General features: G+C 52.5%; 6 protein-coding genes across 6 annotated transcripts; 4 read left to right on the top strand and 2 right to left on the bottom strand.

The window, feature by feature from the left end:
- Positions 1–226: 226 nt before the first annotated feature.
- Positions 227–2,763, top strand: J4E92_001059 (uncharacterized protein; the record flags this gene model as incomplete). Its single annotated transcript, XM_051492473.1, has 2 exons — positions 227–1,272; positions 1,323–2,763. 2 exons carry the CDS (start codon positions 227–229, stop codon positions 2,761–2,763), a joined length of 2,487 nt encoding a protein of 828 aa, XP_051357985.1.
- Positions 2,764–3,402: 639 nt separating this feature from the next.
- Positions 3,403–4,086, top strand: J4E92_001058 (uncharacterized protein; the record flags this gene model as incomplete). Its single annotated transcript, XM_051492472.1, has 1 exon — positions 3,403–4,086. The coding sequence occupies one exon, from the start codon at positions 3,403–3,405 to the stop codon at positions 4,084–4,086; it is 684 nt and encodes a 227-aa protein (XP_051357984.1).
- A 945-nt stretch (positions 4,087–5,031) lies between these two features.
- On the top strand, positions 5,032–6,015 carry J4E92_001057 (uncharacterized protein; the record flags this gene model as incomplete). The annotated part of the gene is made up of 1 exon (XM_051492471.1): positions 5,032–6,015. One exon carries the CDS (start codon positions 5,032–5,034, stop codon positions 6,013–6,015), a length of 984 nt encoding a protein of 327 aa, XP_051357983.1.
- Positions 6,016–6,277: 262 nt separating this feature from the next.
- On the bottom strand, positions 6,278–7,422 carry J4E92_001056 (uncharacterized protein; the record flags this gene model as incomplete). The annotated part of the gene is made up of 4 exons (XM_051492470.1): positions 6,278–6,876; positions 7,026–7,031; positions 7,213–7,219; positions 7,414–7,422. 4 exons carry the CDS (start codon positions 7,420–7,422, stop codon positions 6,278–6,280), a joined length of 621 nt encoding a protein of 206 aa, XP_051357982.1.
- Positions 7,423–8,626: 1,204 nt separating this feature from the next.
- On the bottom strand, positions 8,627–10,443 carry CCT1 (T-complex protein 1 subunit alpha; the record flags this gene model as incomplete). The annotated part of the gene is made up of 3 exons (XM_051492469.1): positions 8,627–9,025; positions 9,078–10,351; positions 10,401–10,443. 3 exons carry the CDS (start codon positions 10,441–10,443, stop codon positions 8,627–8,629), a joined length of 1,716 nt encoding a protein of 571 aa, XP_051357981.1.
- Positions 10,444–10,907: 464 nt separating this feature from the next.
- On the top strand, positions 10,908–12,753 carry J4E92_001054 (uncharacterized protein; the record flags this gene model as incomplete). The annotated part of the gene is made up of 4 exons (XM_051492468.1): positions 10,908–11,030; positions 11,091–11,538; positions 11,588–12,071; positions 12,120–12,753. 4 exons carry the CDS (start codon positions 10,908–10,910, stop codon positions 12,751–12,753), a joined length of 1,689 nt encoding a protein of 562 aa, XP_051357980.1.
- Between the last annotated feature and the right edge of the window lie 809 nt (positions 12,754–13,562).

Below are 13,562 nucleotides of genomic sequence, written 5' to 3'. Positions count from 1 at the left end.
AGTGGGCCTGCGATGTCACCGTCCATCGTCGCGACGCTCCATGCCTGCTTCACCATGTCGTAGTAACAGTGCCAACGTGGACTGACACGAAATCAAAACACCCGAAAAACTCCATCTCCCGAGATCGATTCCTAAACGCGTCCTTCGCATGCGATACGCGCTTTCCGCCGCACCCTTTCCCTAAGGAGACGCTCCTTGCATATCCCACATCCGCATTCCAATCAGCATGGCCTCCTCAGATGAGGACCGGAAGTCCTCCACCGCGCGCCCCTCTAGCCCCGAACAAGCTCCCGACCTTAGCATCACGGCCGACGACAATGTCTACCTGCACGCAGCCGGCTACAACGAATCGCCCGACCGCGGCCTCATACACAGCTTCGCGCGCTTTCGATCCTCGCCGCTCGATTTCATTCGCGAAGTCTCGCTACATTTCTCAGGGACAGGATGGAGGTCTTTTGACGATCACATTGGGCAGCCAGAGTTCTACCCGGGCTTCAGCGAGGATATGAAGGCGAGGGTGTTGAGCAACCCCATGCTCGTCGCCAAAGTGCGAGAGTTGGCGGACAAAAGGGTGGAAGTCGAGGCGAAAGAAGGGCTGCTGGGTGAAGATGCGCTGCATGGGGTTGGTGTCGGCGAGAAAGATAAAAAGGCAAAGAGGAGGGTGCAGATTGAGGAATCGCTTATGCAAGTCAGCGAGGGCTGGACGGATTCCATGATCTGCAAGATGGAAAGCAAAGGCTTCATAAGAGGCGCATACTATTTCGCTACACAACTCTTGACAAGAGCATACCACCAGGGCGTCCACGTCTCGAGCGAGGAAGTGCTACGCCTGCGCGCTGTCGCTGAGAAGGCAGCGAAAGACAAGCACTCCATCATCTTCCTTCCATGTCACCGCTCGCACGTAGACTACGTCTCGCTACAAATCATCTGCTACCGGCTCGGGCTTGCTTTGCCCACAGTCGTGGCTGGAGATAACCTCAACTTCCCAGTCGTCGGGTCCTTCCTACAACATGCCGGCGCTATGTGGATACGTAGGAGCTTCGGGGACGATCAGCTGTACATTACACTTGTACAATCCTACATTGATACCCTGCTGCAATGTGGATACAATCTGGAGTGCTTCGTAGAAGGAGGGAGGAGTCGTACCGGCAAGCTTCTGCCGCCCAAGTTCGGAATACTGAGTTACATGCTCGACAGTATCGCGAGCGGCAGGGTGGAGGACGCAATCATTTGCCCGGTATCGACGCAGTACGATAAGGTCATCGAGGTTGAGTGAGTCTTTACATCAGCTTCATACCAGGGAGAATACTAACACACCACAGCTCATACATCAGCGAACTCCTTGGTCAACCCAAACCCAAAGAAAACCTCATGGACTTCCTGTCCGCTTCCAGCGTCCTATCCCTTAAACTCGGCCGCGTAGACGTCCGTTTCCACGAGCCGTGGTCACTCAAATCCTTCATCACTCAGCAACGCGAACGCTTCTCAAAACTTCCCCAGCAACTCGATACCAAAGAAGACCGACTCCGCCTCCTCCGTACACTGGGCTACAAAGTTTTGTCAGAGATCAACGACGTCTCAGTCGTGATGCCCACCGCTCTCGTTGGTACCGTCTTGCTAACATTAAGAGGCCGTGGTGTAGGCAAATCAGAACTCATCCGCCGAGTCGAATGGCTCAGCGACCGGGTGCGGGCACAAGGTGGCCGTGTAGCACATTTTGGCAATCTCCCCACTAGCGTTGTCGTCGACCGCGCTTTAGAAGTTCTAGGACCCGGACTTGTTGGTCTAGTTCCCGGATTACCAGAAGACACATTCTACGCCGTGGATAGGTTCCAACTCTCCTTCTACAGAAACATGACCATTCATCTCTTCATCCTACAAAGTCTGGTCAGCGCAGCACTATACACACATGTAAAGCAGGGTGGTGGCCCGGAGTATCAACGCATGTCTTACGGCGATCTACGTGCGCAGGTGCACTTCCTCTCACAACTCTTCCGGGGAGAGTTCATCTTCCCCACGGAAGGTCTAGATACCAACCTCGCCAAAACACTCGAGGGACTGGAAAAAGACGGTGTCATCACCATGTCACGGTCGAAAACCGAGTTGGGCGAAGAAACGGTGGACTTCATCGAATTATCACCTGCTGAACGGACCCAAGGACGCGAAAACTATGACTTCTACTGTTTCCTCATCTGGCCGTTCATCGAAGCTGCATGGCTCGGTGCTATCAGTCTGATGATGCTCACACCTCCCCTGTCATCCCCCAATGCTACATCTCCATCTCCATCCTCATGGCTCGACCTCAAGAAAGTCCAAGACCGCGCACAAGTTCTCGGCAAGACTCTCTACCACCAGGGCGACCTTTCCTACTTTGAGGCTGTCAATAAGGAAACACTGAAGAACGCATACACGCGCTTCCAGGAAGAAGGCATGATTCTTGTTACGAAGTCCAAAGACAAGACGCCCGCTACTATCAGATTAGCAGAGGAGTGGACTCCGCAAAGAGGGTCGAACGGTGGCATCATTGCCGATGGCCCATTATGGCGCTTCGCTGAGCGGATTAGCGCTTCGCGGAGAGAAGGCAAGAATCGGCGCGATGGAGCGACAGTTCAGACGAGAGTTTTGGCACTAGCGGATCTAGTTGGTGAGAAGCTTTGGGAGGATGCAGTGTTTGATAGAAAGGAGTTGGATGGTGATGAGGTGGGTGCTGTCGAAGGGAAGGCAAAGAGCATGCGGAAGAGAGGGAACATGGCGCGGCTTTAGTTTGCTTGTTGAATCATTCGTCATGTACTTTAGCTTTGGGAGATATACCATTTGATTGTTCGTCTCATTTCATGGGTATAAAAGCTCCGCTTCTGCTCATGATGTTCTTCTCGATCAGGGAGACGAAGCATGGACCGTGATGTAAGTCGCGAGGTTCTATACGTCCAACACATCGCCAACAGTGGTTGTATGCGAATACAAGAACATATACTCCTGTTGTACAACAGTAAATGGACGGCCGGATACCTACGCATCACTCGTGGTGTTTAGTCGTTCCTACGAAACAGCCATGAGTTCTCGTGAAGACCTTACATATGCCTCACTTCCCTATCTTGAGTGTATGTGGCGCTCAAAAGTCGGTAAGACACCCGTCTTACTCCAAGGGGTGACGCATAGTTATTCTCTCAACCCAAGGTGATATTGACGCTAGGTAACACCGGGGCCTCGAGAATGAGGTTTTGTGACTGGGCTTCGTATAAAGCTGCCTCATATATCCTCTCTCAGTACCATATCTCCTCCCTTCTTTCGTCAACAGCACCCCCGCTTGCTGAAACGTACAGTCAACCACACCAGTAAGCTGATTCTGTTCTTCCCTTTGTTCGACAAGATACTGATAGTAATCGCAGCTACACGGACGATATGCCTAGCTGTCCACGTTACACCAAAGAGCAGTTGCTCGACATGCTCCAAAAGCAGATCCCCAATGCCATAGTAAAACTTCCGAGACCAGATGCCTTCACATTCCGGTCGTTGCCGGACGGAAAGTCACAGCTCTGCATTGGCACCTACGTCGAAGGACTGAGTGACCCCACCACAGATGAGTTTTGGGTTAGCTGTGGCGGCACAGCGAAGCCCTGGTTGGCCTTTGACATCGGTACAAAAGACCAAGTTTTCCGTGGTGATGCATTCTTCAAGAAGATGACCAAGAGCGGACAAGTCTTTTTGTTCGGTGATGGGCTCAAGGCTATAGTCGCCTTTGTCTTTGTCTACTGCGACAAGATGGAAGAATTCTGCGACTTTGAATTTGGCAAAGGCTTCAACATCCTGGTCGAAAAACTCAGGTACATGTTCCCTGAAGTCGAGGAGAGCGCTCTGTCTGGAAACGGCACGGAAGACGCCGGTAGTGTCTCTGCTAAAATCTCAGACGCGGACGCAGACGTGGTCAAGACTCCCGATGACGACCAATCTGCAGAGGAGAAGCCCGAGGAACAACTTGTGAAACCGTTGGACGATGTCCTCCCTAAGAAGCCCAAGAAGCGAGCGCTCAGCGTCGACACCGACACCGACGAGCACTCGGTAGAGAGGAAGCTCCGCGTTGAGTAGGCACTCGACTTTGCGCTATGCTATTGTAAGTTACTCAATCTTGTTATGGACTGCATACAAACACTAATCGTTCTCCCAGGCTGCCGAGAGCTGGGAGTTGGGAAAAGTGATCGATGGCTAAGAAGCTTCCCTACCATACTAAAAGTTGGTGAAGCGAACTGAGATGGGTCCTGTGGCTGGAAGAAGATATGACTATTGCAGAGGTCTCATGGAAGGAGCCTTACTAATGATTCATCATTCTCGATTAGGGTAGCTCTGAATTCCATGGCTTCGAAAGATGCCACTTACATTCAAACCATCTTCTCCCTCTCTTCAGTTCTTTCGTGCTTTCACCGTATACACGGTAACAACCGAACACTCTGGAGTCTCTATTGATGCCAGTCTTCTGATTTGTTTGTTATCATTGCAGTGTAGTCTGCAAACCCGTTCGACTATTTCTTGTCTGAGGGAAGACAGCTATCATGGTTGGTTGGTAAGAACTGCCTAAATTACGATGCGCGTTGAGCTTGGTCTAGACAGAGCACGACGACTGCAGTCAGGGAATGCAGAGGAATGATCCAGACTGAATAGAGTCTCTCCAAGAAATCTCAACACATTTCGAATCCCCAGGGCTGTTGCTTCGTTCCCGTACTCCTGTGTCGTGACCTTGTAAAGTCTCCATGTAGTGACTGCGACTCAATCACGGTCGCTTGGGGAAGATACTCGATAGTCGCAATTGCATGTCGCGCTTGATACTTAGCTTTCCGGATATGTAGATAATCGCTATACCGTCTCCAGTTCGCGGCTTCCAGAGACGCGACGAGTGACATCACGCAAGCACGCGTTCAGCGCTACGCCGAAAACGGAAAGATGCCTGCTTAGCGCGTCACGCTTTCAGCGGGATGATGCGCCCCGCCATCTCAATTCCACGCAAGCAGGATAGTGCAGAACGCCCGCTCGGCAACCATGATGGACTCCGAGGATGTGCTGGATCTATACGACATTGCTGTCTTACTCAACTATGAACGGAACACTACGGAACCTCGGCTTCGACACACGAAATTGAGAGAAGTCGCTTTCCCGGGTACACAACCGAAGACGGTCGCACTCAGCAGTCCAATCGACCAAGGCTGGAACAACAACGCGTCGACTTGGATCGTATTGGATCAGCAGCAGACCAACGATCCCGATGCCCCAGACTTGCCCACGGAATTCCTACCACCGAACAAACGCAAGGATAGCGCACTCTCCAACGAGGAACTGGAGACGTTGTTCCACCAAGCACGCAACCACGATGGCTGCTACCAGGCGATCAGTCTGCTTCAAATCTTCTTTGCATTGTTTTCTGAAGATGCAAAGTTGAGAGTAAGACATGCGCCCAATGGTAAGCAGCCAGGCATGTCTTATACGACAACAGTCAGTAGACGTGTCATTGTCGAAGAGTCCTTCCGTGACCCAAAGTTCACCACTGCTATCTGCGTACTCCCGGAGGGCGCAATGTATGTTAGTGGGCATCAGCCACAACTTCTGCATGCGGTCGTAGGTTTCTCTCCGCTCGATAGCGACACGGTTCAATCCTTCTTCGATCTCTCGTCCATGCAGTTCGGCGATATAGGACGCGGACCTGGGCCGAAGGGAAAGCAGCTGTTCGCTCTGGATACCCCCGAGGAGTTTGCCCTGCGTTTCAGCATGTTGGCTAAGGGTACAGATCCTAGCAAGAGCGACCGCACTCTAGCGATCAGTGGTACACCTGTAGACGATTGGCTTTGGGAAGTGGCGATGAGGACGAAAAAGAGGTGGATGAATAGAGCGACGGAGAAATGGTGTGGTCACTGTGGAGCACCAGGTGCCAAATCCAAGTGTGCTGGATGCGGCGAGGCGTACTATTGCGGCAAGGACCATCAAAAGTTAGCTTGGGGATATCATAAAGGATATTGCGGGAAGCCTTGATGAAAGTTCTGACGAACGCAGAACCTGCAAATTAACGGACATTTCGTAGAACGTCTTAAACTTGGTGGGTCGTATAACAGGGGGGGTATAATTCATCAACACTAGAGTTGTACCTAGAGTTGTACTGCACTTCAAATGTACATCCATCTCTCCATCCACTGTACGGCACGCAGTATCAGACTGTGCAAGACAGCACAAAGACATGAACTGCTTTCCAGGACGATGGCCATATCATCCACGACCGAATGCAACACTACTGTACTCACATCCTCCCACTCGGCAACTCATTAATGGTGGCTGGAACTGGCGGCGACATAGCTGGGGAGTACTGCGGTACAGGGCTCACTGGCCCGTCCGAATAGTGCGGGTTCGCCTGCACAGGATTCACAGCACCTGATATTTTCTCCGGCATCGCATAGCCACCCTGCTGCGTAGCATACGCAGACTGAGCATTGGGGTCATAGAAATGTTGCGCGGGTTGCTGTGCGTTCGGATCGTACTGACCGTAGTGCTGTTGGTGTTGAGGCGGTGGAGACGGCATCTGTTGCATGTGTTGCTGAGGGACGGGCTTCTGCTCGTGGTAGTACTGGACACCGGCTGGTGGAGCTTGAGGTGCGGTGGGTGGCTGCTGCATGTTGTTGTTGACGGTGGTATTGTTCTGTTGCTTCTTCTTGCGGCGAAGAAGGAAGAAGACTCCGAGAACTACAGCGGCCAGAAGAGCGACGCCGCCGATTACTCCACCGGCGATTGCGCCTACTGGAGTTGACTTCTTGGAATTGTTGGAATTGTTGGATTCGTTGGAGTTGTTGGAGTCGTTGGAATCTTCGTTACCGGAGGAAGGTGTAAGGTCAAGTGGTGCATCTGAGGGACGACCGGAAGCGGTACGTGAGAGTGGAGTGAAGGACAGAGAGATTGGGGTATTCGAGGATGAGCCAGTGTTAGGGGAGGTTGATGAATCTTGGAAGTGTGTTGTCAGTCAATGCTTCATCAAGGTTAGACAGATTGCATACCTTGGTCTGGGGTGGTTACTAAGATCCTTCCTCCCGTTTCCGTCTTAGCATCGCACCAGTAGTTGGTCAATGGTGAAGGGTCATTGATATCTGTTGCCAGCTCCCAGTAGCTGCAAGTTAAGTTTGAGCCTCCACTGCGATGCCATGTTAGTATACAATATCCAGGCGACCAGGAGCCAGAACGCACCAGAAGACTGATGTAGTCGGATACACAACGTAATCGCTCTCACAAGAAAAGAACTCGCAAAGAGATTCTGGCGCACAGATCTTGTAAAGGCTACCTGATGTTGCGATGACATGACCCTCGTTATTTGCGGTGATGGTGTCATCTAAGACTTCTTAGCAACAATCGAGCAGCCATGTAGGTAATCAATCTTACACAGTGTACTCGAGCCATACATGCCCGTGGAAATATATCCAAGGGTAGTAACATCCCTAACAGCCAGTGCTACAGCTGTTGCAGCAGGGGCGGGCGTGACAGCAGGCGTCGGTGCCCGTATCATAGCAGTGCTCCCATACTTTGCGGAAAAGAGAACGACCAGCAACGAAGAAAGCCTGGTATATGCCATGACGTTTCAGACCCGAGAAATTACAAAACGAGGAACAGAAAGCACCCTTAAGGAAAGAGCAGGGCCCTATAAGCTAAGTACTCATACCTAGGTACGTTGAGCTACGTACAATGAGAAAGACATTGCGCCGTAAGGCGTGCAGCGACCCGCTGGGGCTTGCCGGCTGCGGCCACACATACGAGGAGAGCGTATTGAAGGCTGATCAGCTGAGAATTTGTGCATTTGGGTTCCATGAAAGCGTTCGGTTGGACGTGCTTGTTGTACATGCAGGATTGCTGCAATACTTGCACCACACCTACGCTTTTCCTGCTCATTCTTTCCGTTACTGCATCATCTCAAGCACAGTTGTTCAGTATTTCCACAAGGTGTTCGTCTTGACGCTAGACGCAATGGTGACCGCTGCAGGGACAACGGATGTGTAGCTAGCATGGGGTAGCGAGCTGAAGAAGAAAGAAACAATCCGCCTCGCTTGTGTAGCGCCGCGATAGGCTGTAAACAAGCCGCTTGCAGCCATCACCACCGTGCGCTTTACCTCTTTAATATGAACACCAGGCACGTCGGATGTCTTGGTCGCCAGATAATCTCACCGGAAAGCCATGTGTTGTGCGACGCGGCAGAGTCGCATGTAGATCCCCATCGTGGCCGTGAACTGCCGAGGTAGGGTTTGAGGCGCAATAATTAACAAGCCTTCTCATGTCCCAAATGACAGCTGCAAGTGATGAGCTTGTGCACGATCGTATCGTTGGGAGTCTTTTGGTGTTTGGTGCAAATCGAGGCCTGCAAGCTTTGGTTGCCTACATAGCTTTGAGAACAGGTGGTAGTCGGTCCGAAAGCCCTACACGATGGTCACATTTGGCCCCCAAAAGCTTTAATGAGTCAGTGCCGCGGCAAGCAGATTTCGGTTGGGGGTCCTTAGGGTGGCTTGGAACAGAGTGGGGATAATAGAGGAGTATCTTGCACGTGGGCTTGGAGCCTTCATTACGCTGTCGTTATCTTTTCAGTCGGGTCTATCTCCTCTTGACGCCAGGACATCTAATGTCCATGGCCATCGTCACCACCTCCACCTTGCTCCTCTGGATCCAGCTTGATCAGGGTATCGATACGCATAATCGCAACACACGCCTCCACTGCTGACTTCAATTGCTTGACTTTGCTCATGCTGGGTTCCAGTACACCGGCCTTTAGGCAGTCGTGCACTTTACCGTTTGACAGGTCCAGACCGTAGTTCTTGTAGTTCTTCGACTTGGCCAGCTGCTTTGCGTCTTGCGACGAAGGGTCTGAAGGGTTCACTGTCCGCTGTGAAAGAGCGTGCCGTGATCGGAGGTTGGCGACGAGCTCGGTAGCATCCTTGGCCGCGTTGATGGCAAGTGTCTTAGGAATAGCAAGCAGAGACTGCGCAAAAGCAGCAATGGCCAACTGTTCCCGAGAGCCCTAGATTTATCGTTAGTCACGTTGTAGACATGCAAGGATTGGAGTGACTTACCACTGACGTTGCCCACTCTTCCAAGTAGATGTGCAACGCAGTTTCAACGGCACCTCCACCAGGGACGATGCGGCCGCTCTCGAGGGTTCGCTTCACGGCTGATAATGAGTCGTGTACTGATCGCTCCATCTCGTCCAGAGCGTAGTCGTTCGCACCTCGCAGGATGATGGATGCGGATGAGAAAGCCTTGGTGCCCTTGACCAGAATGCACTCGTCATCGGAAATGCGCTCTTGCGAAACCTCCTCAGCATGGCCAAGGTTTGCTGCCTCAAACTTCTCGTCACCGTTCAGATCAGAAAGGGTGCTGACCAGGGTTGCACCGGTCGCCTTCGCTATCCTTCGCAGATCCTCCTTCTTACACCTTCGCACAGCCATGGCACCCTTCTCAACGAAGTGCTTGAGGCAGAGGTCGTCGATACCCTTTGTAGTCATGATGACGTTGGCGCCAGCCTTCAAGATCATCTCAATGCGCTCGGTGACAATGCCAGCTTCGCGCTCTCGGATCTTCTCTAGCTGCTCCGGGTCGTCGATGGTGATGTGAACACCCAACTTCATGCGCTCCTTCTGCAAGTTGATGTCCAAGCAGGCAATCTTGGCGTCGGTGATGCGCGTCTTCATGGCTTGCGAGGCGACCGTGCAGTTGAGAGCGTAGCCCTTGACCAGTATCGACTGAGTCGCGCTTTGACCGTGTGCCTTGAGGATGTTGACAGCCTTTACAGGGTATTTGACCTCGCCCTTGTTGTTTGTCATCTTGACAGCAGTCATGCCGTCTACCACCATGTTGGCGAAGAAGTCGGAGTCGGAGCCGATGATCTTGCTGGACATGGACGTCTTCGCGATGTTGACTAGCGAGTCCCGACCGAGCGCATCGACCTTGGTGCTGATGTTCTCGTTCATGTACTTGACCGCCTCCCTCAGCGCCAGCCTGTAGCCTGTGATGATGGTGGTGGGGTGGATTTTGTTCTTCATGAGCTCGTTCGCTCTCCGCAGCAGCTCGGCCGCTATTATGACGACGGAGGTTGTGCCATCTCCGACTTCCTTGTCTTGTTGTTGGGCCAGGTCGACGAGGATTTTGCCTGCGGGGTGCTCGATATCCAGCAAACTGAGGATGGTAGCGCCGTCGTTGGTTACGGTAACGTCACCGATGTCGTCGACCATCATCTTGTCAAGACCCGAGGGTCCAAAGGACGACTTGACGACATTCGAGATCGCTTGGGTCGCGAGGACGTTTTGGTCGCGAATGTCCTGGCCGCTGATTTTCTGGCCGCCGAGGACTGCACGTGTTAGCTTTTTGCGGCGGTCTTGTTAGCTTCGGCGGCTTACACAGAGTTCCTCCGCTACGTGACTGCTCGAAGATTCCTGCCATTGTGTCGGGTGATAGCTGTTCTGCTTCGTTGTTGCTGCCTCTACGCGGTCCAGAAAATCTCCAGCAATGCCCGCCCGCGTCGGCGACGGCGAATGGTAGCTCCGCCCGTGAATCGCGCTAGTCTGGACCCCTGCGCCGATGACTCGGCCCTCCACACATTTGGCTGTCGACTCACACGAGACTGCAACGAGCCGACTCTGTCTTAGCTTTACGTGACTCTAGAGTGCTCTCGCCTTATATTGTTTGGGTTCCCCACCGTCTCTTTAACTTGCCATAACTCAATTGCACGTAAGTAGTCCCAAGTCGCGTCTTGATACCCCGCCTGCCCCACCAACTCACCCTGTTTACAAATGGGTTTGGCTAGAATATCTATACGACCGCGATTTCACTACCTTTTCATCCATTAGTACTCGTGAAGATATCTCTTGCGAGACGCTGACAGCTTTGTATAGCACCTTCCCAACATGGCTGAAGCCACAGCTGCCGATGGCAAGATGAAGGATCTTTCCATCTCTGAGACCAAGAAGAGTAAAAAGGATGGTAACCCTCAGAAAGCCGCGAAGAAGCCCCAGCAACAGAAGAAGAAGGTAGGTCTATGCGGCGACACCGAACATCCGACACCATGCGCGATACTAATCAAGCCACAGATCGAAGGTTCAGCGTTGATTGGTATCGATGTCGCAAAGGAGGTCGACCTGGGAGACTGGTACCAACAGGTCATTACAAAGGGGCAGATGATCTCCTACTACGACGTAGCCGGATGCTACATCCTCGAGCCCTCCTCGTACGCCATCTGGGAGAACATCAAGTCGTGGTTCGACAGCCAGATCAAGACTTTGAAAGTCCGAAACGCATACTTCCCCATTTTCATCAGCGCTGATAACTTGGAGCGAGAGAAGGAGCATGTGGAGGGTTTCGCCGCCGAGGTCGCGTGGGTGACCAAGGGCGGAAAATCTGACCTGGAGAAGCCCGTCGCTGTGCGCCCTACTTCCGAAACAGCCATGTACCCCTACTTCGCGCGCAAGATCCAGTCGCATCGCGATCTTCCCCTGAAGCTGAACCAGTGGAACAACGTCGTTCGGTGGGAGTTCAAGCGTTAGTACTGACCTATTGTTTTCTTCCGCAGTGTCTAATCTATGTCCAGATCCCATGCCCTTCATCCGATCGCGCGAGTTCCTCTGGCAAGAAGGCCACACCGCACATCTTACCCAGAAGGAAGCGAGCGATGAGGTTCTCCAGATCCTGGACTGGTACTCTGATGTGTACCAGAAGCTGCTTGCCGTTCCGGTCGTGAAGGGAACGAAGACTGTCAACGAGAAGTTCCCCGGAGCCGACTACACTACCACCGTCGAAGGTTTCATTCCCGCTACTGGTCGCGGTATTCAGGCTGCAACATCCCATGCTCTCGGTCAACATTTCTCAAAGATGTTCAACATCACAGTCGAGGACCCCACCGCCAAGGAAGCTGGAAAGTCGGAACACGTCCACGTGTGGCAGAACTCATGGGGTCTGACTACACGTTCGATCGGTGTCATGATTCTGACTCACGGAGACAACCGAGGTCTCGTCATTCCTCCCAGAGTGGCTGAGATCCAAGTTGTTGTCATTCCTGTGGGAGTCACCGCCAAGTACGTTTATCACTGATGACTCAACTATGGCAATGCTAACGAAACCAGGATGTCTGCTGAGGCTAAGGAGGACCTTTACAGCAAGGTCAAGAAGATTCATGACGATCTTACCGAGGCTGGTGTTCGCGTTGAGACCGACTACCGTGAGGGCTACTCTCCCGGCTGGAAGTTCAACGACTGGGAGTTGAAGGGTATTCCTCTGCGAATCGAATTCGGCCCCAAGGATGCTGAGAAGGGTATTGTCACCACATCTCGTCGCGACATCGATGACAAGGACGCCGCACGTGGTACCATCAATGTCGACAGCATCGCACAAGAAGTCCCCAAGTTACTCGAGCAGATCCAGGAAGACATGTTCAACAAGGCTGACAAGGCATACCGGGACCACCGCATCCAGCTTACCAACTGGGATGACTTTGTCCCTACCTTGAACGGCAAGAACGTTGTCCTGGTTCCCCACTGTGAGGGCGACAAGTGCGAAGATGAGGTGAAGGCGAAGAGCGCACGGAGTGCGTTGGGCGATGGCGTTGCGGAAGATAAGCAGGCTCCTGCCATGGGTGCAAAGAGTTTGTGCATTCCTTTTGAGCAGCCCGAGGGTATTGAGCCTGGCAAGACCAAGTGCATCAACCCCGACTGTCAGACTCCCGCCAAGCAGTGGATCTTGTTCGGACGGAGTTACTAGTGGATTGACACCTCAGGAAGTGTATTGTTTCTTCGAGCATTCGGTGGCATGGAGTTTGATGGCGCGGTGTTTGCGGCATGGAGAAGCGGTTGTCGTTACACTGGTCATTCATGATTTTGCAATGTTGATATAGCTTCTAGCATAGAACCCAAAGTTCTGACCTGCCCTGCCCTGTCCTTCGAAGTCGTATCTTCCTCAATGTACAATGTTGTTTTTATATTGACAAACGCGCAGACAGGCAAACGAATGCTAGTGCGTGAATAAGCTGAACCAACGCTCACATACCGCTTGTGAGTGATTGAGTCGCCACTTTCATCAGCTCTTTGCGACACATCACCGCCTCCGATTTTGTGTTGACTCACGTCCACGCCGCTCTGACATTCACTTACTCTCGTCATCCAACTTTGATCCTGAGTTACCCACCAACTCATACACCAAGAGCCCCCCGATCATTCTAACAGAACCTTACCGGTCGCCCAGAATGTGTCACAAACTCCTCCAAGTTTATGCTTGCGGACACCACAAAACGATCTGCACAACACCGTGTCCCCATGCTATCGCTACGGGCCGCCGCATCCCCAGCAACCGCGGAAATGCACCGGATCTGTCGCGCTCAAGTTCCGTTGTGTCTGCTATGGCGCCCTCGTCAACTGGTCCACCAGCGCGGAGAACCGATGTCCAAGATTTGCCTTCACAGCGTGCTCGTGAATCACAGGCTCACCCTTCTCCGCTGAGAGCGGCGGTGCTGGGCAGTCAAGCACAACAACAGCAACAGGGCCGGAGCGGTACTCCAGCATTCCGCTTCATGG

The sequence above is a fragment of the Alternaria infectoria genome (genome assembly GCF_024043175.1).
Source record: "Alternaria infectoria strain BMP 0036 chromosome Unknown scaffold_1, whole genome shotgun sequence".
NCBI lineage: Eukaryota > Fungi > Ascomycota > Dothideomycetes > Pleosporales > Pleosporaceae > Alternaria > Alternaria infectoria.
The sequence above is the reverse complement of the archived record's forward strand: the minus strand, read 5'-3'. Positions and strand labels throughout refer to the sequence as shown.